At 33.1% G+C, this 26,576-nt stretch overlaps 4 protein-coding genes across 14 annotated transcripts; 3 read left to right on the top strand and 1 right to left on the bottom strand.

The window, feature by feature from the left end:
• The first annotated feature begins 871 nt into the window (after positions 1-871).
• On the top strand, positions 872-3,700 carry LOC123192195 (BTB/POZ domain-containing protein At3g49900-like). Its single transcript, XM_044604667.1, has 3 exons — positions 872-1,183; positions 1,320-1,902; positions 2,787-3,700. Exons 1-3 carry the CDS (start codon positions 1,050-1,052, stop codon positions 3,558-3,560), a joined length of 1,491 nt encoding a protein of 496 aa, XP_044460602.1. The 5' UTR covers positions 872-1,049; the 3' UTR covers positions 3,561-3,700.
• Positions 3,701-5,610: 1,910 nt separating this feature from the next.
• LOC123209756 (adenylyl-sulfate kinase 3-like) lies at positions 5,611-11,490 on the top strand. Of its 2 annotated transcripts, XM_044627893.1 has the most exons (8): positions 5,613-5,803; positions 6,068-6,338; positions 8,057-8,197; positions 9,483-9,632; positions 9,725-9,843; positions 9,973-10,057; positions 10,173-10,219; positions 11,024-11,490. In XM_044627893.1, the coding sequence occupies exons 2-8, from the start codon at positions 6,104-6,106 to the stop codon at positions 11,120-11,122; spliced, it is 876 nt and encodes a 291-aa protein (XP_044483828.1). In that variant the 5' UTR covers positions 5,613-5,803; positions 6,068-6,103; the 3' UTR covers positions 11,123-11,490. The 2 variants fall into 2 exon arrangements, with proteins under 2 accessions (XP_044483834.1, XP_044483828.1); XM_044627899.1 differs by lacking the exon at positions 8,057-8,197 and having other exon boundaries at positions 5,611-5,803.
• Positions 11,491-16,682: 5,192 nt separating this feature from the next.
• On the bottom strand, positions 16,683-18,996 carry LOC123212237. The gene is made up of 5 exons (XM_044631327.1): positions 18,663-18,996; positions 18,049-18,193; positions 17,457-17,527; positions 17,145-17,348; positions 16,683-16,989 (listed from the first exon to the last, which is right to left on the bottom strand). Exons 1-5 carry the CDS (start codon positions 18,870-18,872, stop codon positions 16,960-16,962), a joined length of 660 nt encoding a protein of 219 aa, XP_044487262.1. The 5' UTR covers positions 18,873-18,996; the 3' UTR covers positions 16,683-16,959.
• A 4,040-nt stretch (positions 18,997-23,036) lies between these two features.
• Positions 23,037-26,258, top strand: LOC123211648 (peptidyl-prolyl cis-trans isomerase CYP65-like). Of its 10 annotated transcripts, none has more exons than XM_044630491.1 (7): positions 23,041-23,358; positions 23,451-23,513; positions 24,426-24,507; positions 24,956-25,063; positions 25,153-25,167; positions 25,325-25,331; positions 25,894-26,258. In XM_044630491.1, exons 1-7 carry the CDS (start codon positions 23,261-23,263, stop codon positions 25,917-25,919), a joined length of 399 nt encoding a protein of 132 aa, XP_044486426.1. In that variant the 5' UTR covers positions 23,041-23,260; the 3' UTR covers positions 25,920-26,258. The 10 variants fall into 10 exon arrangements, 6 of the variants coding, with proteins under 6 accessions (XP_044486402.1, XP_044486387.1, XP_044486378.1 ...); XM_044630480.1 differs by having other exon boundaries at positions 25,147-25,167; XM_044630459.1 differs by lacking the exon at positions 25,325-25,331 and having other exon boundaries at positions 25,147-25,163; positions 25,843-26,258.
• The last annotated feature ends 318 nt before the right edge of the window (positions 26,259-26,576 follow it).

Below are 26,576 nucleotides of genomic sequence, written 5' to 3'. Positions count from 1 at the left end.
GAGTATTAAACACTTTATTATAAATATTTATTTTTTGCTTAATGCTAAAATTCTTTAAATCCACAGAAAACGTTTGTATAATTTGAGATGATTTTCGTTCTTCTATGAAATACTTATGTATTTAATTGAAAATTACGAAAAGAATATATTAAATTAATAAAAATAAAAGAAAAATAATGAAAAGTAATATTAATACGTAACTCGTGGGTCAACTTATCATTATCTGTGTAACTCGATATATTTTTTATTTACACTTATATCGATCTGATTAGTACCTAGTCTCATTAAAAAATTAATATTAATAGATAACCTGTGTGTCGATCCATTATTACTCGTATAACTCAATATATTTTTTATCCACATCTATCCTGACCTAATCAATACTTGGCCTTCCCCACCCATTTGCCATGTCTATCTAGAGGGTTTCACTTTCACATCTCCATTAACAAACTCATTGAGTTACATCACACAATGTTATATGTTTTACATATATATATAAAATCATATAAAATCATATTAAATATTTTAAATCAATGTGTCAAATGTGGTAGATGTAAAAACTAGAATGGATTCATATTTATAATTCCTGAATTATGATAAAAATTTGTACACCTATATCACATCACTTTAATGCTAAGTATTTACTTGGAAGATTAGATGTGGTAGATGAGATTAGTCCTTTAAGCTAATTTGCTAATATTCCTGCTGCTTAGGCATATAATGAAAATGAAATAAAAAAGGGTAATACTAATATTAATTACTTACCTTTAAAACTAATAATAATTATTTTTATAAATTATATAATATTAACTCCCCGTATTATTCTTTTGACTATTCATCTTGTTCTTATTTACATATAGTCCAACCAATAGAATTTTGGTCTGGATCTAGACTAAACTCGATTTAAGCAAGAGCATTTATGAGTCAACACATGCACCAGAAATACACAGCTGGAGGAAGAATTTCTCCTCTTCTGAAATACCCTAATGGTAATTACCATTACATATCTTCAAAGAAGAGAAGGTGAGGGTGCAGAAAATTGATAACAGATGAAGCGCTGGGGAAATCTAGGCGTGGTAGAGACTATCTATGAACAGGAACATGAGTACGCCAGCCCTACCTCATCTTCTTCTCCATCTCCAACCTCTTCCCCGGCAACTCTTCGTTCTAGAGTTGAGGCGTGGTAATTTCTTATATACTTGATTTTTCTTTACCTTTGTGATCATTTATTCTTGAATACAGGCAGATATTCTTCTCTAATTTAACTGATTTTAAATTTATCTTCTCTTGGAATCATTTCGTTGTTCTGTTTGAATTAGGTCACTGGCGAAGGGGCGAAAGACAGATGTGTTGATACGAGTTCAAGGCACAAGTTTCCATCTTCACAAGGATCCCTTAACATCACGGAGCATCTATTTAAAAAGGCAACTGACGGACCTCTCCGAGTTAAGTCTCTCTCCACCGTTAAACATAACTGCTCAAACTTTCTCTCTCATGGCTGATTTCTGTTACGGGGCCCACCTCGATATGACGCCATTCAACGTGGCCGCGCTAAGAACAGCCGCAGAATTGCTTCAAATGACGAAGACTGACGACGATGAGGAGGGCCTAAGGGAGATAACGGAAGCGTACTTCGGTCAAGTCGTTACCATGAACCGAGAGTACGTGTTGATTGTTTTCCGTTCTTGTTTAAATTTACTCCCAGAAGCGGAAACGACAGCGTTTCTTGTGAGCAGATGCATTGAAGCCTTAAGTTTGACGGACGAGGGTTATAACATTGTTAACGTGTTTGACGACGTTGTAACGTTGCGCGCTGAGGATTTTGAAATTGTTGCCCAGTCCCTGAGCCTACGTTTGAGGGAACACGACGTGCTTTATGAGGTCGTCGATCTTTATCTCAAGGTAGGACATGATAGCTTCACCAATTTACGGTTATTTTATTGTTTTTATATTATATTTTCCAACCTACTAGACGCAATGGTAATTAATTTATTCCCATTTGAATATTTAACAATTTAATAAGAACAAATAATTTATATATTTACACTTATTATTGACATGTTCGACCCAAAAAATAAAATAAAATATGGTACGGAAACTGAACCTCTTATAACATTAGATAATGAGTATATATAAGATGTGTAATTATGTAATTACATATTATTTTATTTTTAATTTAAAATAATTTTTAATTATTTAATAACATATATCAAATATATATTTATATATGTACTTGAAACAGACATGCATAGCTTTTTTGTTTACCAAGAGCAATATCATATGTATATTTTTTTGAATATATAAATAAATACATTCATGATTTATTATCATGTGATTAGATGTTATTTTTATCTTTTATTTAAAATCATCTGATCATTTGATAACATATATTAATTATACACTTATTTATATAGTTAAAGTAGGTATTTATAATTTTATTGATTTATCAACCTAACGTGTCTAGAAAATGTATTTAACGAAAACAATAAATGTATGTATATATATTTTGAATACGTAAAATAAATATATAAATAATATGTTATTATATGAATAAGTGATTTTAAATTAAAAATAAAATAATAGTTAATGAAATTATTACACATAATCTGTGTATATACTTTGAAACTCATTTTGTATACTAAATATGTGGACACCTAACATTGCTCTAATGAAAATTTCCGCTTTAATTCACCAATTTTTTTTTTTTTCCTGTTCGATGAACTACTGTAATTGCAGCTTAACTGTCTGTACAAATCTCATGCTTAATTAATTACTTGTTTGTTCAGGAGCACAGTGGCAAGATAACTGATGAACAAAAAACCCAGATATGTTGTCACATAGACTGCAACAAGCTCTCACCTCATCTCCTCTTACACTCTGTGCAAAACCCTAGAATGCCACTTCGGTTTGTAATCCGAGCCATGCTGGCTGAGCAGCTCAATACACGCCGCTATATCATTTCAGCATCATATGATCACAATTCTCTCCAGCATCATCAGTGCACTAGAGACCCCATAACGCTAGGAGCAATACTCCAACGCGACGAAGCTCTTCGCGAAGCAGCCCAACTCAAGGCTGCAATGAACGCTACGAGTTCCCGTATCCAAAACTTGGAAAATGAGCTTAATGGGATAAAGAAGCTGTTGACTGAGACCGAGAAGGAAAGAAGTGAAGTGGATGAGATGAATGAGCGTATGGTTGAGGCTGCAGAGAAAGAAAGACATGCTTTAGTGTCAGGGAGGTCTGCAAGTTTCCATCATGTGAGAGAGAACATTAAGATTGAACGAGGTGAAACAGGATCAGTTTCTTCTTTGAATGTTAGGTTTAGTGGTGGCAGACAAGAGAAAGGAGCATTGGGGTCTTCATCGTTTGAGGGTTCACATAATGGGACCCCAAGAATGAAGAAGAACTTTGCTCTGAGGTGGATAACTGGATTGAAAGGCACTTTTCGGGCATCTAAACATGGCTCTAATCAAAACGAGATTTCGAAAAAAGTGGAAGGTGATAAAGTAGGAGATATTGATGAAGATGGAGATGAAATGAAGAAGTTAAGGTTATGATTGTGAAAGATAGTCTAGTTGAATTACCATTCTTTTTTTCTCTGAATTTAATTTGATTGATAGATGTGGGCGTGAAGTTCTCTTTATTAGTTAAAACCCTAATTTTATAGATCATCCCTAGTTCTTTGGTGTATCAATACGACAAGTTGACAACAATAAATTTTCACATTCGGTCAAACTTTTTTTGTTAACTCTTAACTATAAACTAAAAACTTTTTCCTAAAATTATAACTACTCAGCAACTTGGTTTTTAAAACTTCTTCCTCGAATTCAATCGTCATCTCCAGTCCAATTATAACAAATGTCCTGTATTGTCCCAGAGAGGCAGCTTGACTGACTAAATGTAAAATCCTCAAATTGTCTTAGGAGGTTTGAATTTGAAACTTGTAGGTGTCTATTAAGATTAAGTTGTCTCAAGAGATTGTGGGTTTAATCACCAGACTTGAGGTTCTATTTATTTAATGTGGTTGGTTCGGTCTCGAAAACATAGTTTGACTCATATAGACTAAAAATTATAATTAAATTGTATCATACAAAATAAGTAATGCAATAAAAAAATATATTGAGATATGTAGTTATATATTAAATACTTAATTACCATAGGAAAATCATTTTTGATTTACAAAAAAAAAAAAAATTTAGTTGGGTGACCCAATTTTGAGTTATATCTAAATTAAGTCAGCTTAGTTTTAGAAACAAGTTCAACTTGGTTTGATTCGGTTTGACTTTGTTTAATTTGAATTCAAATTGAATTCTAATCAAAAGATTTTATTCTTTTTTTGAATCAAGCCAAATTTGAGTTATGAGGTATTTGGTTCGATTAGACTCAAATTCAATTTAAATCAATGGTTTTACTTATTATTTAAATAAAATAACATCATTTTATTAATAAATTATAAATTCAAACCATCAATTCGAATCGACGAGTTGTTGTTGTTGTCATTTTATTCCCAATAAAGCTCATGTCCCTATCTTGGTTGATTATTATAATTGTTTTTCTTTTGTCTAAAAGTTGAATAGATTTAATTATTAATAATATTAGAACGTATACCTTTGATTCACATATTTGTTTTTTTTAATCTTTTTGTTCTGTAATATTGTCTATATATATAATATCATCTGATACCAAATCCTTGACGTCATAAGGGTAAAATTTAAAACTTATCCGCTCAAGAACTAGGTATGTTTTGTTACCTTTTTTTTTTTTTTTAACTAATTATGATTTAATATTGAAATATTTTGTTTTTTTTTTTTTTTTATGTTGCATAGATAAGATTAGAGTGACATGTGACTTAAAGAATATTATAGAACAATTAACTTATGCATACTTATTTTAAGTATATAAATAAGTACATATTTTATATGTATCATTAAGTGATTAAGAGATTTTAAATTAAAGATAAAATAAAACTCAATCATATGATACTGTATCATATAAATATTTATTTGTGTAATAAAAAATATGTATATAGAACATTGCTCTATTAGAGAATATACTATCCATCAATTATAACAAAAACAGATCTCAATGACTAACAAAACCAATGAAACATTAAAATTTAAAAAAAAACTTAAGTTCGAGTATTTTTCATGTTTATGTCTGTATTATCCAATACTAGTTTTATTGTTATAACAAACCTTTATTATTTGGATGGGTTGGTATTACTATGGTTGGAGATTTAAAAGGAAATTTAGATTAAAAAATATTATTTTTTAAAATTTAATTTTAAAAAAAAAAATTTTTTAAAGTTAAAAAATAATATAAAATTTTAAAACTGATAAATTTGTTTAATTTCAAGGGTTATTATGTAAGTAAAATAATTTTTAAAAATTAAAAAATAAGAAATCGAAAGGAGAGTATCCTCGGTGGGAATTAGTGCTTTGACCTTTTTAGACAGTCAAAAATAGTTATTTTTAACGCGAACTTTTCTCCAATGTTAAAATATCTTGTTACAGTGAGTCGACTCAAAGGCTGAATCGGAACATCACGACAAGGGCGTACTGCATTCAATAAGTGAGTCGACAAGAACGCATTCTTGGGGTCAATGACAATTGCCTCCACGTCACCATTCAACTCGGCAGCCCACTTCCATCTCTATATACAAAAATCATCTCCCCTTAGCTTGGTCTCATCATAGATCAAATCAAACCTTCCTCTCTTACACTCAGCTTCCAGTTCCAATTCCAAATATCACCCACCACAATTTCATTTCCTTAAAATCGTTTCCTTCATCATACAACAGGTGAGCTCCCAAATACTTTCCTTAGAAGCAATTTTGATCATTTTCATTTGACTCTGATTTTCTTTCTTTATGTTAAAGTTTTTGATTATTTTAACGTGATTTTGAGTATTACTGTTAGTTTCTTAATACGCGCCTCCGTTCCATTTTAACTGTATTAACACTTCTTTGCCAAAACTTTCTGTTTTTCCACAAAAGGTGCCTCACATTCTGCTGATTTTGTGCCTTCTAAATTTTCTCGTCTTTCTATTGGATCTTTTATAATAGGCTTTATCTCGTCGCTTTTGTACAAAAATAAACTCTATGGATATCGCTGCGGTTCAAGGAGTGCGAACTCGGCCATCAATTGGCGGACCTTCGCCGGTGGAGCTTGATTCCGGACCGGAATTCAAGAAGTTAGGGTTTGTTAAGGCTACAAGGTTTAATCATGTTCGTGGCGTTAGAGCGATGTCGTCGTCGTCTTTGAAGCCGGCCAAGACAATGAAGACAATGAAGGAGTCATCGGCGTCGATGATCAATGAATCCACGGTTATATCTGGTACAGCTTTCTGTTTTCCTTTTTCCTTTCATTTCTTTAAATTTTTTTTCTTTCTTTCTTCGTTTTCAAAATTGGATGCAATTAAAAATAAGGAAAATGTATTTATTTATTTTTTAATATCGTATATGTTCATCGGCTTAAATGAGGCTTGGGTGACCAAATTCAAGCCAGTTATTGTGTTCAGCTGTGCTACAATTTTAAATATTTCATTATTTAATTAAATATTATTATTTAATTTAAAATTATCACGTAAGAATATATTATCACTATACACGATTGTATAGTAAAAAGAAAAAAAGAATATAATTTTATTGTATTCTGTCAAGACTCTAAGGAAGCAAAAAAAAAAAATCCCGGAATTCTGTGGCTTGTGTTTTCTTAGTTATTCGGATTTGATATTTTGTTGGAATGGTTTTTAAAATAATTTTTACAATTCTGTTAGGCAAATTATTTGACCCTGTAAAAGGAATTCTCACGGGCTGCGTTTGGACCATTTATTTGACTGTTATTGCGGCAGCTTTGGGCTTGACTGAATATTTGGTCAAGAGTAAACGGGAATAAACTGTACAAGTAGTCCGGCCTAAATGTTTTGACTAGTTATAGAAAATCAGTTCTATAATAAAAATAATTAAAGTTTTTTTAATTTTTATTTTCATAATTAATTAATATTAATAATATTATATACAATTACATTATCGATAGTCGTACTCTTTGAATGGTGATTTCATGGCATCGTTCAAAAGTTTGACACAGAGTGATTAATGTAGTTTCATCAGTCGTTTGAGAGTCCCAAAAGATAGGCCAGCAGTCTTACAGAAAAGTCAACATCAAGTTTAGTCCCACAAAGCAGTCTTAGTCAATTATGTGCGTCTGCTGACCAGTCAATTATGAGGAATTTTTTTTTGCTTGCTGGTATTGAATTCACAGTATTGTGTGCTTTTAGGGCTGTATATTTTGTAATCTTGTGTCTTCTGTTTAAGAGAAGCACCCGTTTTGTAGGAAGTTATACTGTTTTTTTGTCCTTTGAATTATGGTTGGAGAAATAAAGCCAGAGGGGGGTACTTCATTAAATTCTTGAACTAACTCTTTGTGACGTTTATGTGACCTCCGCATTAAGATGAGGAGTGTGGTGAAATACTTTAAGGTTTATACCAATTGTACCTGCAAATGTACACAATAATTTACGTTGCTTTTATTGTGGTATGTGTAGAAATGTTTTTGAACAATTATGTGCCTCAAGATAGCTGTTACGACTGTTTTGCATTGGATCTTTTGGTTTTATAGGCTGTACATGGATATTTTGGCCTCAAATTTCTTATTTTTCTTGATAATTCATTGACAATGTGAATATATCCAAGATTTCTATGAATAATATAACTTTATGTGCTTATAACGAGTATCAATTTAAATACTAATTATATGTCATTATATAATTGGGTAATTTTGAATGAACATAAAATAACATCTAATGACATGATGTTACATCATTTTCAATGATTAAATTGATACTCATTATATCTGTATATAACATTACTCTTTTATAAAACATATGGTGTATATTTAGCTTCTAGAGTTCACAGGCTTGCGTAAATGTTAATTACTCTTTATATGAAAAAGAAATTCTTTGTAACCATGGTAGTAAAATTCCGCTTCAGCAATCTATAATTTTTGCTCTCATTTGCCTATTTAGAGTTCTAACTTTAATCATATCTAACTAGGTAATAGTCTAAAACACATAGCTACAGTTGAAAAGTCAACCAACATCTTGTGGCACAAAAGTTCGGTGGATAAAATTGATAGGCAAGAGTTACTTCAGCAGAAGGGCTGCGTCATATGGATTACTGGTCTTAGTGGTTCAGGTTTGTTAGATGCTTACTTTCATTATGTTTTATGCGTATGAATTAATTCTTGGCATTTGTACTGGTCCTCCTGGACACTAGAAATAATTCTTTATTTGGTTCTTTGTTCTCGGTAAATACATCCGAGGCATTAATTATTCTTGTGATTACATTTTATTTCATTCTGTTCAATCTGACATTCTAAAACAAAAAGAGCTTGCTCCAAAATATTGTATTAAGAAGTTTCTTGATACTCTGATGATTTTGCTTATGTATAAATGAATTACCGTTGGTAGTCAATTAGTTAATTTTTTCATTTATGATGATCTAGATCTTGCTTCTTAATTTGAACAATGGGAACCATTTTAAGTAATCCTTACTTAACATTAGTTTTATCTCTTTGGTCTTATTGTTTTCTCTTGTACATCAATTTTTATATGTATATTGGTGTTGTGTTGCTTTTTTGGGGGGCGTGGAGGAATTGTAATTGAATAACCTTGAATATCAGCTCTAGTTGCACTGTGCCTCTGGCAGTGGCAGAATTCATGATTATTAATATGCTAAGTTTATCTGTTAGATGTTTTATAAGATGCATATTTATGCTAATATACCAGAAAAAGATATTTACACAAATCAGCCTCCATTAACAAAGGTATTGTATCAGCTATTTTTTGTGATGGAACATCTCATTAAGAAAAAGTCACTCTGGATGAAACATAAGATGGATGAATGAAATTTCTTTCTAATCATATATTGAGTTTGTATTGCATATAGGTAGAGTACGCATAGCAAACTAGAGTTCCTGTTGTTTTTAATTCAGTTCTTCAGTAAAGTGATTAGCTTTGCAGGTTGGTTGGACTGAACCATATTTACTCAGCCATTTAAGATTCTCTTCCTTGGACTCAGATCAAGCTTGCTTGTTCAAGCATGGTTCTTTCATTTTAAATGCTTTGTAGCTTTTTTGAAACTAGATGAACACATTGAATGGCCTAATTGAATATTTCATCCCTGTGTCCTAATCCTATGCTTTTATCAGTTTTTTCAGTGCAAATAAATGATAAATATACTCCTTATCATTTTGAGATTATTTCTTTTGTTATATATCAGGTCTGTGATGTAATCTTTACTAATAACCAGTGAAAGATGGAAATTAGACATGGAATGACATCACACTCTTAGTTCCTAAGATACAATCTTCTTCTTTCTAGCCTTTTGCTTCAACCTTATTGTTGCATCTTTCTTTTATGTTTATTCATCTCAATTTTATATATTGCTCTCTCTCAAATATCTTGAATGTGGATTTCAGGAAAGAGCACTTTGGCATGTGCTCTGAGTCGTGCCTTGCACTCAAGAGGAAAGCTAGCCTACATTCTCGATGGTGACAACTGTCGGCATGGACTGAATCGTAACCTTGGATTTAAAGCAGAAGATCGTGTTGAAAATATACGAAGGATTGGTAATGTTACTATTCATTTCTTACATTATTGTTCTTAAATTTGTTGTATATTTTTTTTTCTTACAATATGTTATTTCATATTGTAATATCAGGGGAGGTAGCAAAACTCTTTGCAGATGCTGGTGTAATTTGCATTGCCAGTTTGATCTCTCCTTACAGAAAAGACCGAGATGCTTGTCGTGCACTATTTCCGGAAGGAGAATTTGTTGAGGTATGTGGTGCTGTAATATTAAATTTTATGGTTTTTGCACTGGCACGTTGTAAATGGATATCAAGACAAAAAAAAAAAAAAAAGATGCACCTTTCTTGTTAATAGATTCACAAACTTTTCATTTGATAGGTGTTCATGGATGTCCCACTTCAACTGTGTGAGTCAAGAGACCCCAAGGGCCTTTACAAGCTTGCACGAGCTGGGAAGATCAAAGGTACTTTCTAATTTGTCTATGATTTGGGGCATTCTTAATATTTCTTGTTTTCGTTTGAGTTCTATCATTTCTCAACTGTAAAAGATCAGTGATGTAATTGTCTTGGAATTTGTAGGTTTTACTGGGATTGATGATCCATATGAACCACCACTGAACTGTGAGGTTTGTCTTAAAAAAAGAACTATGCTAAACTGATTGATAAGCTGCCATTAATTGACAGGAAAAATAAAATGGAAACAATCAAACACAATAATACTAGCTTTTATGTGGTCTGGTTGTTTATTTACCTCTATGATTACTAAAATAGACTAATCAAGAACACCAGTCTAAGATTCATTATTGAAGTTTTATCCCATCATAAGGCTTCAAACCTTTGCGCACCTCTCTAAATATAAGCATTAAAATCCCTGAAAAGTATTATTCTTAATTTTTTTGTCAGCAACTACAAATGCTCAAAGTTTTCACTGATATTGTTTAGAAGAACTTACTCCGTACAATTTTAGATATTTCACAAAAAGGCTTCCTTTGGAAATTACACTGAAGCCTTCCTTCATGAGTTTCAACTAATGCAATAAGCATTAGGCATAACCCAACATCAAACCAGTAGGATGTATCATCCATATTCCCAGTGACTTAAACTTGTACCACGCTGGTATTTACCGATGAGCTGAATGATTGTTCTATAATCTAAGAATCACAAATTCATTTAGTCATTTGCAACAATTAAGTACTGCAGAAACTGCAAGAATTGTTTGCATATCAGTTGGTGACCGATAGTGTAACTTGTTAGGAATAGTGTGATCATGTTAAAAGTGTCTGTTGTTGGCTACTTTTCATTCATCTAGGCAAAATCTGAAGCACCTTTTTAGCCTGTTGTTGTTACAGTAAACATCTTCAACTTCTACAAGTCATGCCTTCCTTTTCTCATGGTCAAGTAATTGACATTAAAGTGTTATCAATTTGCAGATAGTACTACAACAGAAGGAAGACAACTGTGCTTCTCCATGTGAAATGGCTGAAACTGTGATATCTTACTTGCACGTGAAAGGGTACCTTCATGCCTAACTTGCTGAAGAGGTATCAGTAAATGTAATCGAAGCCTAAGCCTAAGATTATAGAAATTGATTCTTTTCTACAGTAACAAAGCCGTTCCTGCATTTGTAGTTCAACCATATATGTGTCCTTAAAGTAGCATAGTGTATTTTGTAATTCAAGCACCAATTAATAAGGCGGATCCACAGGACAGGGAATAGATTTGTTTTGTGTCATATCCATTTCAGAATAGGATTTGTCCCAAAGTCTGAGGTTTGCACTCAATGCTTGTGCATAAAGTTGCCTTTGGATTTGTAGAGATGCATCAAAATACTAGTGCTTGTACATTGATTCTACGTGGATTCATCTGGGTATGAAATGGAAAACTGTTATTATGAATATTTTGGTTGACGATCTCTTCTACTGTTCAAATTTCTTAGGAGAAACAATTTGAACGAGCCTTGAATTTGTGCATTAACATATTGCATGTGGTATAGGGGCCCAACATGTCTCTCACCCTTCCCAAGAAAAAAAAAAGTGTAAAAAGCTATGCATATGCGTCCAAAGTGAACGGCATAGTAGCAGTGCAAGTTTTTGTCTATACGCATTCATCATTTATAGCAACCCTTATCCACCGAAAAATAAAGCTTCTTTCTGTGCATCAAAGGCATGCTTCGACGCCTTTAAGATTCCATCACTGTAGTCTCTATGGTTCAATATAGAATGATTGCGTTTTGTGGTTAAGGCAGGGATGGGATGGCTTATCATGTGAATAAGGTTATCTTTAGGATATGATGGAAGAACATTCAACGGAGAAAATGATGGTCACATTATTAATGGGTGCAATGACATTTTAGTGGTAATTGAATCTACTTACAATAAGTTGCAGTGGAGCCACCCATTTTTTTTAAATTTTTTAATGATAATTAATCTTTTATCTAGACATAACAAAATAAATAGGTTATCTGTGAATACCCATGGGCATCCACCCAAAAAACAAGTATACATTTTAGATTTGTGGATTTGTATCTGTTTGAATGTGCATTCATAGGTAATATATTTTGGCATGCAGGCTGAGCATACTCACGGGTACACACGAGTGACCCATGATTTCTTTCTTACTCGTTTTTTTTTTTTTTTTTTTTATAAAATTAAACTTACAACACATCTAATATAAATTTTATATGTTTTCTTTCTTGACATAAAATAAATTTAAATTCTTCGTAAAGTTAAATCAATAAAACCAAATCCATTTAAATATTGCTAGTTTCAGTCACTCTTATATCATGATATTTGAAATAAAGGTTGATTTTCAATCTTTATTAGTCAGTGTGACTAATTGGTTATTCTTCAACACAATTCATTTGAGGGAAAATGACTATTTTTCACTCAAATTTTAATTTAATCTTAAAATCATACCTACAATAGTTAGAGACAGGACTATTTTCCATCCAAATATCTATCTATAGACTAATTATAGTCTAAATTTTTAGTTAGAAATAAAGGTAAAATCGTTATTTTATCTATAAACTATAAAACTTTAAAATTTATATCATTTTACCTTTTAAATTTTAAAAACTAATACTTCAACCCATTCTCAAAATTTGAAACCCCTAGGGTTTGTTTCCTTCTTCAGCCACTATCATTCTGATTGATGGTCAACTCTTTTCACCCATCTTCCAAATCCAATGATGAAGGATGACTCTTCATTATTTAGATCTAGATGACGAAATGTCGTCTAAATCGACAAAAAAAACGAAGTACAACGAAACGTCGTTTTTCATCGTGTCATCTAGATGATGAACGATGACACTTTATCGTTATCATGTCTGGATGACACGACGAAGAATGACGAAACATCATCTTTTATGTCTTTTTGCCTGGATGACGAAAGGTCATCCTTCGTCATCCTTGACCTTCGCTCTTTCCTAATTGGCGACTGATTCCCTAAGCTACTAGAGATGAAACCTAGAAAGGGGGGAAAACGAATTTTTCAAAATTTAATCATGAGAGAAAAATGTGAGTTTTTTAAACTAAAGGGGGAAATGATATAAATTTTTTAAGTTTTACGGTTTATGGGTAAAATGATGATTTTATCATTGTCTCTAACTAAAAATTTAGATAACAATTAACTCATAGGTGAGTATTTAGATTTTTCATCTACCGTAAGTGTGATTTTGAATTTTGTCTAAAACTTTAGCGGAAAATTGCCCTTTTCCCTCCATTATATTATAGAATGAAGAGATATCCACCCACCTTGCCACGGTCACATGCTCAGAGACAACCATTTTTATTTCCATTTCTTTAGTACCTGACGAGAAATTTTGCTTGGTTGAGAACAAATTTGAGAAATTACAGCACTAGACACTTTGTTTTTGTTGTAGATTTTCATTTTGTATCTAATGTTAAAATCCTTCAAACCTACATAAGATATTGCATAATTGGAGGTAAATTTTTATTTCTTTGTAAAATATTTATTGCATCTGTAAATTACTTGAAGATAAAAATTTTGAAAGTTATGAAAAAAAATATTAAAATAATAAAAATAAAACAGAATTAGTGAAAAATTCAATTATAAAATTTGAAAATTGTTATCATATAAATTGATCCATTTTTTATTTATACCTATTTTATAAGGTTTTTATCCGATGATATCTAAGTAGATTTATCCCCTTTTTATATATACCTATTTTATAGGGCTTTTGTCTGATGATATCTGATAAATTTACCCATCTGTCAGGTCTACTTTTGTTTTTTTAACTCTGTTTAACTCAAGCTGGTAAAAATAAAATGGGTTTAAGAAGTGGAGTGTTATCTATCTTGATTTTAGTCGACAGACATTTGACTTGAACATTCGACAAACGAGCGTCACTCTAACCAAATAGATGAGTCATTCTTTTCTTTTGTCCAATTAATTAATGGCTGCATCCCATCAGGCATTCATCATTAATAATATATTATTATATAATTATATAATAATATATTATTATTTATACGTATAATTATTTATATTATCTATGTGTAGAATTGTTAACATGGTACTGTTCCGATAATATTATTATATCTTCCCACCTTCAAGAAAAACAATCTTCACACGGCTGATATGCATAGCAAGAAGATTTCTCAAAATTAACAAAGACTTAGTTAGGAAACAATCCCAGTTGACATTTAATCAGCTTCCTCATCTTGGTGATCCCTTTCGTCTACAAAGAAGTAATATGCCTCAGGCAAGGACAGCCCACAAGGGATCGTTGAATTTTTCATCAAAGAAGAATCTAAATACAAGATAACTGAAAAAAAATGTGCTGAAGGTAAGCAAGAAAGCCATACATTAAGATGGAAAGTGGATCAAATGAAGGAAACAATCATTTCTCCATCTTGGCTACTTCGTCTGTGTCGTTGTAGGGACATGAAGCAGACCACAAGCGCCATGGTCATGGAGATGGCCGCTGAGCTCACGAGTCGGAAAGTAGAAGAGAATCGCCGCTCTTGCAGACCCCATATTGTCCTAACCAGCATTCCCACACCCTGCACCATACTCCCCACCAGCAGCAGCGCCATAACTTTCTTTCTATCTTCCAAGGAGAAAACTTTTTACTAAATTAACTCACAAACAAACTTTCTCTCTCTTATTGGCTGGCAGCAGTAGAAAACAAAAGGGGCATCGAGTTGTTTTGTGTTTTACTTTTTCATCACAAAAGCTGGCCTCCTAATTCACCAATCAGATATAAAGGAAAGAAGAGGTCGCTTCTGCGTTGATTTTCACGTCACTCACAAGGATAAAGAGTTTTCACTAATTCTAAAGGATTGGTAAACAGAGAAATGTTTATGGTTGCTTTCAAAAGTGACATGAATCTAACTTGTAATTCCGTTTCCTCGGTTTGAATTTTGACAGAAAAGGGATAAAGTACAACTAACGGTTTTGTTTTGTCATCCAAAAACATCATTTAGATATTCAATATGTACTTATAAATTCGAATATTAACTTCTGGGAAAATAATTAATTGACTTTCATTATTACATCAAGCAAATGTGTAAATAAAAATATCCACAAGAGTTTTTTGGTATGCAATATGGTAGTTGTCACAGGGCCAATTCTTCAATCCCGCCTATGCCTCAAATTGGCACCTATGATGCAGCCAGCAATTCTCCCACGCACTTGGATCGAAATGGTGATATTTCAGTGGTGTAACAATGATATACGCAGCAAGTGTAACATCATGTAAATATCAAGGGCAAAACATATGCGGGTAAACTCTTCCCAACCTTCATTAATCTCTCAAAATGATTATAAAGGATATTATGCATGTAAAAGACTCACAAAACGCTCCTTACATGGCCATAAGGCACTGCCCAATTTTATAGAGCACACACACAAAGCAGTTTACAAGAGTTGTTTCATATGTTCGAATTTGAACATGGCAGTTGCACCCATCTGTCCTTACACTGATCTTTGTCGAAGGAACCGCCAAATCTAAGACATAAAGAACCGCCTCAGTGCCCAACAGCTCTCAGCAAAGCCAGCTTCCAATGTGTTCAAACGTAACATACAACTTACCCAAAACTAGGCAAGCCCACCCAAGCTTCCTGTCCAGAACCAATCTGCGGTTTTTGCCACATTTTTCTTTTGTCAGCCAACCCGTTCAGCCAACCAGCCTTGTTTCCGGTTGATAAGACGTTGCTCTATCACCCTCGTATGTGCCGCCATCAAAATTCTCAACAGATTCGTATGCCTGATCAATTCCCGCCGGCAGTCTGCACAGCCCCTGCTCTGCAGTGTAATAATCTATCTTTGCGCCAGCCTCCCACACATTTGGCTTCATCTTCGGGCCTCAGATTGTTAGGGGTGTGACAGTAGCCATCTTTCAAATCTAGCACTTGTAAGACAAAACAAGTTTCCCCAGAAACTGGTATATCATATGATTATGTAATAAAGGTTGTTTTATTTATATAATGTTTTTGGGCAACTATGAGATTCAATATTTTATTGGAATGGCTGAGAATTTTTTTAGTAAAAGGAAGTACTAGTTAGGCAGGTTGCCAATAAAAATAGAGATATTATATGGGATTCTGTCGGATTTTTGCCGAGGCAATTAATAATTAAGAATATGATTACGGAAATCGAAAGGGCCACCAAATCATGTGGCAGAGTCAAGAACAATCGATGAAAAGAGCATTGGTGAGTGATATGATCTTAAACCTTACCAATTGAAATCCTTTTAAATCTTATTGCCGCGTCGTTTTCCTTCAAAAAGTTGGTATGTTGCCTTCTCTTTTTTGGGTAAAAGAGCAGGCAGAGCCCAGAATTATTTTTCTTAATTCCGTTATGTTGCCTTCTGATTCTCATGTAACTTTGGTAATTTTTACTTCATATCTTTTCCTTTAATTATTATTATTAATTCACTTAATTGTTGCTTCATTGATGCATCATTAGGATTTGATGAGCCTGGATGGAACCTCCTTTTTCAAGGATAGCCCAATGCCTGTGGCTTCATTACAACTTGCAGGCAAAGCCAGCTATAACCTCGCCTGCCCTGTTTTTTAACTTCTTGTTTCTTTTGTTGGGCATAATTATACATATAGACAGAAGAAAGAAATGAAATAGCTTGAGAAGGGGATATTATTTCTTGAGCATTTTCGGAAGCTGCCTCCACACATAGATTTTGATACATATTTGTGTATTTAATACTATGCATTTTATGAAGTAGCTTCCTTTCTTAGAATTTGATATCTAATACTTGCGTGTTTGCAGGAGCAACTGCAAGTCCGAATGGAGTGTTGTTGAGCTGCCATTGCTGGAATAAATCCCAGGTACACTCTCGATCAGTATTTAAACAACTGGCGGTTCAAGCGGCTTTCCAAATGATTGTCTATACCCGCTGCACTCCTTTTCTTTTTAACTAAACAGAAAGAGGAAAGAGCAATAAACAATTACATGACTGGAGTGATAAACTATCAACAAATATAAAGGAGCTTCAGATTGAATACACATGAAATAGGATAGGGATATAAATTCAGAATTAAATGCAAGAATCTATTAACATCTAAACTTTACCTGCATTTCTCCGGCAATAGAAGGAAGCCATCGCTCCCCTCTAACCCGTTTCAACTCAGCAACTCTTTCCTCTTCTCTATTGGCTTTTGCTTTTGCAGCTGCATCTTTAGCTTCTAGTCTAGCTAATGATTTCTGACTAGCTTCTCTTGCTGCAGCCAGTATATCCACACCATCCACAACAACAGCTTGGAGTTGTCGTCTGAACTGCAAGCAAATTAGATAACTAATATATGAATACAAATGAATAGAACAAAGTTTCATGAAGGAATGATAGCACGCTTATATATTGTATATATGGATAAGAGAGCAAACCTCCTTTGTTTTCATATCAATCTCTTTTCCTGGAAGAATTCTAGGTTTTTTACTGGGTCCCTTAAATTCATCTGGAAACAAGTACAAAACATTCAGTCTACATGATGTGCATACTAGAAATGAAAAATGCACCAAAAGGTCAAGATTAGAGAATGGGAAAACTTCAAACTATTCAAATCCCTTAACAAAAGGGTCAAGGTCCTCTAATATTAGCCAATGCCACAAATTCAGCTCCTCTGAGGTTGTATATGAAATGCATCAGCACTCAAAATCTAAAAGTGACTTTGCAATTTAGCATGTTGCTCTTTGCCTGAAGCTTAAATCTACATCTTGAATTGGTTCCATATGATGGTAACAATTTGCCACAGAACTAAAGAACTCGAGCAAGTCAACTGATTAACAGCTGTTACTTAAAATTAAAATTGCAGTACAAAAAGTGCAAACCAATCAATAAGTAAACCAGACTAAGGAATCCAGTAGCAACATTACTTGCTAATTTGACATGCCTACATCGATGCTCTTCATGTTGCAGAATCCAAGTGTTCTTAAATGCAAGTGGTCACAATGAGAATATGTAAAGTAAATTCTTTACCCTTATGATCAAATACTATCCCAGGGGCTGAATTTTTAAATAATCGAACTCCTCCATCTATCACTTGATCATTTTCCGGGAAATCAACAGGATCTCTCACTATCTCTAAATTCTGCTCTAAGATATCATCCAAAGCTTTTTGTGCCTGTCATGAAGTTTATTAGTTACTGCAGACATAACAAAAAAAGAAAGAAAGAAAGAAAAAAAGTAAGAAATAAAAAAGGAAGATAAAGATGAATTCCAATTTGATGCAACTTCTACCTTCTTAATATATATATTTGAGAGGTTGGAATGTTCACCTAGTTGAAACACAAAGCAGCCATTTTTTTCTTGATAAAAACAATATATAGGAGTCTATGAATTCGGGTTAACTCTTCATCAGAAAGATGAACCACTACCATTCATGCACAAATCAAAGAAGCTGATATCACAAAGGTAAAAGACAGATCACTCATGAAATACTAATATTATCTCCGCATAAACTATGAAAAAAAAACGAAGTAACATTTACACAAACATATAAGAGTGCCCTTTAGCTTTAGAGTATATATTCTCTATGAAGAAACAAAAGCATAGAGAGGGAAACAATGAGATTGAAGATGATGAGCAATTACCTTGATTTGGTAGTGGGTTAGCTTTTGGGGTTTATGTTGGTGGTCGTCTTCATAAACAGAGTCTTTGTTTGAATTGGAATTGTTGATGGATTTGGTTGAGACATTGACGAAACCAAAAGTAGTAGTGGATACAACTGATTCAATGGCTTTTTTCCACTCCGCCGTCCCATCTTCCTCTCCACTGCTACTGCTGTTGCTTGGACTTCCCATCTGTAGCCACCGCCCGCCACCTGTTCGACAAACCTAAAATGACTGCCTGTGCCCGATTCAAAACGAGAAAAAATAATTCAGAGAGAAGATATGGGCTTCCTCCACTAAGCCCACGAAATTTAAGCTCGGGTTAACAGAAGGTTTGGTTTCCAACTTCCGTGGAAAACTGGCTTTATTTTTTTTATATTTCATGTTGTCCTTTTTTTATCCAATATATTTGTGCATCCAACCAATCTAAACAGGATTCTCAGTCACCGGAAAAAATCTTGTGTATACATGTTAAAATCATTAAGCTTTGTATAACAAGAAAAAAATGGTTAGAATAATGTAGAATACCAAGTATAGCGTTGTCTAGATGTTTCAATTAGATTATCAAGTTGTATTGTTAAATGTTAATCTATGGAGTACAACATTATATACCAGTAATATGATATTGGCCGAAAGACTTATTTTCACCCAAATTTTTATCCGTTAAATTTTAAAATCTCAAATACATATTCGTCAACTATTAAAATTATCAAATTTGTTAGTTTAGAAGGTATAATTGTTATTTAACATTTAATATTAAAAAAATAAAATTTTATTTCTTTTTCATCATAAATTTTAAAATCTAACAAAATTTTCCTAATCTTAAGTTTTAAAAACTTTACTTTTTCCCTCTTGGGTTTATTTTATTGTCTTCTTTAGCTACCTTCTCCATTGCTAGCCAACTTCGGCTCCCCACCCATCTTCTTCTTTGGTGCTCTCCCTGAAGAATGACGATCGAAGAATCATCAAATCGAGCATGGGTCATGCACTTCGTCAACCCATGCTTTGATTCTACAATGGGCGCAATCATCTGACATTATCAACTTTAGAGTCATGGAAGTCAGCCTGTCTTCATCTAGGCTTTCACAATTCGAACGTTAGAGAGATGAATCGACTAGATTTGTAAGATGAAGTAAAAGACGAATTGGTTGGATTCACCTTCTTACGAATCAACGATAATTCGTTACTCCAACAGAGAGAGATAGAGCATTGGGCTATCTATCGTCGTTCTTGAAGAAAGTGGTCAAAGCAATTTTGTTGTCAGAAAATGTGTTAAAATTTTCAATTAACCCTAATAAGGGGGAAAAGTGAAGTTTTTAAAGCTTAGAATTACAAAAAATTTGTTAATTTTTAAATTTTGGGAGGGAAAAAAATGAAATTTTATTTTATTTTAATATTAAATATGAAATGACAATTATACCATTCAAACTAACAGATTTTGTTAACTTTAATAGTTAAAAAGTAGGTGTTTGAGTTTTCAAAACTTAATAGGTGGGAGTTTAGGATTGGACTAAACCTTGGGTGGGAATTAGTCTTTTGGCCTATCATATTTGTTATTTCATTAAACTGGATTTTATGATCTAGAAAATTATGTCCAAATCTCTTTACTACACCAATAAAACTATGTGTACCCATTTTGGATACACAAATATGTACACATTTATATGTGTCATCATGTGATTGGATGATTTTGAATTAAGAATAAAACAATAACCAACCATATGATGACACATATGAGTGTGTATATATTTGTGTATCCAAAGTGGATACATATAGTATTGCTCTTACTACACACATCATAATTAGTAGAAAATGGAAGTGATTTTTAAACCCCATATTTTTTCCCTCCTTATGATTCTTATATATTACAAATAAGAATTTATAAATATGTTAATTATTTCGATTAAATCTTTTAATAAATTTTATTTCTATAAAAATGATCAAATAAATAATATTATATATCTATTTTTAAATATATAAATAATTTATTCCCATCTGTTTTTGTTAGTAGTGTTCAAAACCGGTTAATTGAACCATTTTATAATTTTTTTGAATCGAACAGAATTTTCGGTTTGAAAAAAATCATGAACCGAAACTAAATCGATTTAAAGATTAACCAATTTTGAATCGAACCGAAAATATCAATTAACCAAACCGAAATTTTGATTAACTGATTTTGAAACCGAATTTCAAAAAATTATCATTTTTTTTATTTTTTTATTTTTTTGAAAATATATTCAATATTTTATTAATATTTTATTCAATTTTTTAAAAATTGGTTCGATTCGGTTAACTGATTTTGAAAATTAGGTAAACCAGTAACCGAACCGAAAATTCGGTTTATAAATATTTTTGAACCGATATCCGAACCGAAAATTTGTTTTATATATATTTTTAAATTGATATCTGAACCGATTTTTTGAATAACTTATTTTTGAAATTAAAAATTGGTTTAATTCAGTTACCGGATAATTTTGAACACTTCTAATTTTTGTGCTACTCTATTCTGCATCCCTTATAACTTGACCTCAGGTCATGAGAGGCCTAAATGCCCGATCCAATATAGAAAGAGCGAAGCCCGCGCAATCCAGTTGGCTTTTTAATCCCTCAATCTCGGCCGCCACGTCCCAGTTAACACCTCCAACTCCAAGAAACAGGGAAGTAAATCCCACAATAATCTAAGACGTTATCCAGACAATTTTATCTCAAGTATTGCAGAGGAGTTAAAATGTAAATAAAATAGTAATTTGGTGAATAATCGAGGATACCTTTTGCAATCAAATGGTGTATAAATAAATAAATAAATAAATAATTGAATTATATCAAATTCAAGGCACTATGTTATGCAATCTAAAAGAAAGGCCAATAGATTTATTTTTACCCAACAAGGTTTAGTCTATTAACAAAATTACATCCATTAACTTGATTTTTTTTAATTTAATTGTAAATTACTGATTTAACCTTTTTAATATAATTATGAAAATACCCTTTTAAATTAATAATTTATATTGTTTGATTATTATTGTCTTCAAAATTTTGCAATTGATGAAGGCAGGCGTCTCATTCACTTGCTTCTGTATTAGAATGCGTTTCACATCCCTTTCTTCGTGTGGACTACGGTAAACACTGTTCTGTACTTGAACAGTGTATATATGGATACACACACTCCCAATACATTTGGTTTGTTTTGCGGCACGAATTCATTATAAAGTCTTACTTCCACTACGGTATTGCAGACGTTTTCCCATCTTATCTTTAAAAATTTAAATACTTATTTATTTAATAATTTTTATCATTATTATTAAAAATTAAATCATTATTTTAAAATTTTATTTAAAGAAATAATAATAATTTATCTTCAATTCCCTCTTTAATTTTTAAAACTAACAATTTTTTCTTAACTTTATTTTAAAAAATTACTTTTTTACCCCCATCATTTAAGGTTCTTAGGATTAATATATTTTAGGGTTAACAACCGCTTCTTCAAAGTTTAGAACATTGTATTTACACCATCAAAAAATTTATCCCTTTTTTTGATGACCATTCTTCGTGATGATTTATTTCGACATGTTATCAACCTCACAATTGACATATTCTCTCTCTCCTCTGTGGTTCTTTGGTATGAAAACTATCAAAAATTTGATTTAAATAATCAAATTTGTTGAAATTGATCTTTGCATGACACATGGATCAGTTAGATGATATCGCATGAATCTTGATGTCATTCATGTAACATCGTTCAACTAATTTGTGAGTTGATCGATGCACAGATTTTTGTGTTGTGCATAGATTGGTTGTGACACATTTGATCATTTTGGTCAAAAATTTGAGGATTTTTACATTGAAAAACCACTAGAGAGGGATAGAAGGCGTCGGTTGTGGGGTTGACAATGCGCTGGAGTGAATCACTAGGAAGAAAAAATGTTGGAAAAAGGGAATGACTTTTTTAGATGTATAAATGTAATGTTTTGAATTTTGAGAGGGCGATGTTAACCCTAGAAACCTTAGATAATATGGGTGAAAAAATAATGTTTTAAAATTAAGTTAAGAAAAAAATTGTTAGTTTTAAAAAATAAGATGAGAAATGAAGATAAATTATTATTTTTTAAAATAAAATTTTGAAATAATAATTTTATCTATGATAATACCTGTAAAAATTAATAGATAGATGGGTATTTAAATTTTTGAAAAATAATAGTTGGAAACTTAGGAAGCTTTGGATGGGATAAAGTCCTTCGGCCAATTTGTTATGAAATAAACTTGGATAAGGAGTCCATTTAGCGACTCACGCATAATGGTATTTGGGCCCATTACAACTCTTTGGGGTAGTTAAAAGTCCATGGATGGGCTTTAATTGGGCTTTTTACAAACAAAAGATAATTCCGACATTTCATCTCTTGCAGCCACAGACATCGTCGGCGGCGAATTCACCGTCACAGACTGTCAACCGATTCAACCCTCGTAAAATTACATTAACGGAACACAGAATACCCTAATTCAACAAAGCTAATAGCGTCAATGCTTTTTTATTGTAAATCGGATAGAGATGCTGTAGGAAGAAACAACACAGCAAGGACCGAATGTTCATAACCAGAACAGAGTGGGTCAGTGAATGGGGCGGCACCAAGCGCAAAGAAATCCGTACTCCCTTCAAACGCCTCCGCTTCCATTTCTGCGCGTACGCCTTACTTACCCACTCGCCGTCACTTTCTCTATGCATTTACGCACACGAACATGTGGTTATGTTTGATTGGATACTTTTTAGTGCAGGCTTTCGCTTACGCCATTTGAGGATCCTGTGTGTACAGCCGATGGCACCGTATTCGACATGATGTGAGTTTTTATTTTATTTTTAAAATTTTTTATTAATTTGAGTTAAACAGGTTTTGATTATTTTGGTTTTAAGTTTAGTGTAATCCAACGGAGTGGACTGTTATTTTTACTTCTGTATGCACTTTGTTTTGTTGCTTGGACATCGATGAGTTGAGTTGTTGAATTATGGACTTATAAATCTCTTGTAGTGATCTGCTTGAATATTCTACTGACCCCTGCAGCAGCCCCAAGTTCCGGATTTTGTGAACTTTTAAGAAAGGTTGATGATATCCGTGTCAAGGCAGAAGTTCTGATTTTCTTGGTCATTATTAGCACATTACTGTGAGTTGTAAAAGCGTCAGAAACTACAATAGGCAATTGTGTGTCTTAATACAAAGGCCGAGGACTGGGCTTATTGCTGAAAAACCTTCAGTTTCAACCAGAAGGTTTACGATGGGTGCTGCATCACGGTCCTTCACATTAATCTCATATGATCCTGTCACCAAAAATGAGTTTAAGTATGTCAAAGTTGAGAAAAATCCCCAAAAGATAGGCTATGGTCAACTTCATACAACACATGGTGATTTAAATATTGAGCTCCACTGTGACATAATTCCGAGAACATGTGAGAATTTCATTACACTCTGCGAGCGGGGCTGTTATAAAGGAGTTTGTTTCTTTGCAACAGTTCATATTAGTAAAATTTTATTGTGTACCACTGTTTGAATTTTCTTATTTAGGGTGGCGATCCTACTGGTACTGGAAGAGGAGGTGAATCTATATTGGGAAAGCCCTTCAAAGATGAAGTGAACTCCAAGTTGTTTCACTCTGGAAGGGGTGTTGTTAGTATGGCAAACAGTGGCCCACACGCAAATGATTCCCAGTTTTTCATTTTGTATAAATCTGCAAGTCATTTAATTTTCAAACATACAGTTTTTGTAGGAGTTGTTGGTGGTTTGACTACATTGGCAGCAATGGAGAAGGGGTTCCTGTTGATGACAATGACCAACCTCAGGTGAGTTCTATCTTCTGCATTAATCTCTCCAGAACTACATATATTCTAAATCTGTATCTAGTTTTTACTGCTTTTTGTTTACAATTAAATGTTTGTCAATGACTATGATACATGCAGTGTGTATTTAGAATATGATCTTTTTGGGAGGCAGGACTTCTGTTTATATTAGTGCTTCTCTATGCTTTCTGAATTTTGGCTAATATTGGCTTATGAATCAGTATATAATTTGGTAACATAGGTTATCTGGAAGGTCAATCATCAAACTAGCTTCATTGTAATTCAATGTTGTGTATCTAGAAATACAAAGTTCATGATTTATATGAAGATACTTTAGTATGTTGTGATCAAATTAGTTGCTGGACTCTGCCTTAATGATAAATTAGTTGACTTAAATTAAATTATTGAATCCTGCCCTCATTTGTATGTTCTTTTTCTATCATTTGAGTAGGAGATTAAGATAACCGGCGTAACGGTGTTTGTCAATCCTTACTCGGAACTGGATGAAGAAGAGGAAGAGAAGGCCAAAGAAGAGGAAAATGCTGAGGATGAAGATAAAGTTTGTTTCAGGATTCTTTTGAATATCATTTGCTATTATGTATTTCCAATATACTAGCTGATCTTTTTCCTGGTGTGTATCAGGATAAGGTTGGCTCATGGTATGTTAGGAACCTGGCAAGTTGGCAGGTTTCCTTTACAAACTTTGAATCCAATCCTATGAACTCTTCCCACAGCAGAACACCTGTTCTATTTTAACTAACAGCAGACTCCAATATTATCATCCAACAAGCAACACCAGCACTTTTCACTCAACCAAACAAGCAAATAATGCTAACTAATGCAAGAAATAATAAGGAAACTGCAGCTCATTTCATTAATCCATGACAGCAATAACATGTTTCACTTCCAGTGTTCATAATTCTCCAAATAAAGGAAAAGCAAGCAGAAAAATAACAATGACACTTATAACAACTAAACTAGTACTGGAATTCGAGAGCCAGTCCTCTCCCTGTCTACTTTGCCAACAAATAACAAATTCTCCAGAATAAAAGTCCTGCTTTTCTCCTTCTTTTTCTGCCTTATAAAGGGTGTGAAGTCCCTAACAGAATTCTCTCCTCTGCCACCTCACATGCTGCCATCTGTACCAACTAGATGGACAAGATCATTTTGTTCCAGTGCAGCTTCCTTGATTCCCAGATTGCCCTCCTCATCACTGCTCTCTGAATCTTCAGCTGAGGGCTTCTTTGGATCACCTTCTCTTTTTTCCACTGGACCATCTCCCACTTCCTTCTTTTTGGGCCTACGAAAATACACCTTTGTGATCAGGCCTTTATCATGGTATAGCAATCCGGGTGCGGAAGCAACAGAAACTGGAGTAATTGGTGGTGGTGGTGGTGGTGTGGGGAAGTAATTGAAATCAAGGAATGCACAAATTGAATCGGCTGCAGATTTCAGAGTTTTGACTGCAATTACCGTGGCTAAGAAAAGGAAAGTGGGAGTTTCAACAGGAGAAATTAAAGATTTTTCTGGGTGGGGAGATTTATCAAATCTTGTACCACATTTTTGGACGGTGAATACTATTGCACTGGTATTCTCCAGTATTGTAACATAATTTTTAAGCTAAGGAATAATAAAACAGAAAAGGCGGTAGCATTTTTTCATTTTCAGGTGTTTTATTTTGTACACCTTCATTGTGTAAATAATTTATGACTCTTCTTTTTCAATTAAAGAGAAGTAGGTGTGGAGTTCCTAGGCGTTTGGGCCTTTGTTGGTTTCTCTTTCTCCCTCCAATTTACAGAATAACTGAAGGGTGTCTGATCAGTTACTTTTAGAAACTGTATTTTCTGTACCCTCCAGCTGGTTCCACTTCTACTCTTTCTGTCTGTCTTTCTTGTGTGGACAAAGTCTGGTATTAACTGAACTGATGAGTGATGGCTGCTGCTTGGATACTTTAGAACTTGAAAGGCCCATCTGGGTTCTGGTTTCCTTGCAATTTGGTGTATTTGCAGAATTGTTTATTAGGCGAATGCTATTGACAATAGGATTTTCCATGTAGAAAAGATGAGTTAAAT

The sequence above is a fragment of the Mangifera indica genome, chromosome 1, assembly GCF_011075055.1.
Source record: "Mangifera indica cultivar Alphonso chromosome 1, CATAS_Mindica_2.1, whole genome shotgun sequence".
NCBI classification, from domain to species: domain Eukaryota; kingdom Viridiplantae; phylum Streptophyta; class Magnoliopsida; order Sapindales; family Anacardiaceae; genus Mangifera; species Mangifera indica.
This window is presented reverse-complemented; position numbering and strand designations above follow the sequence as displayed.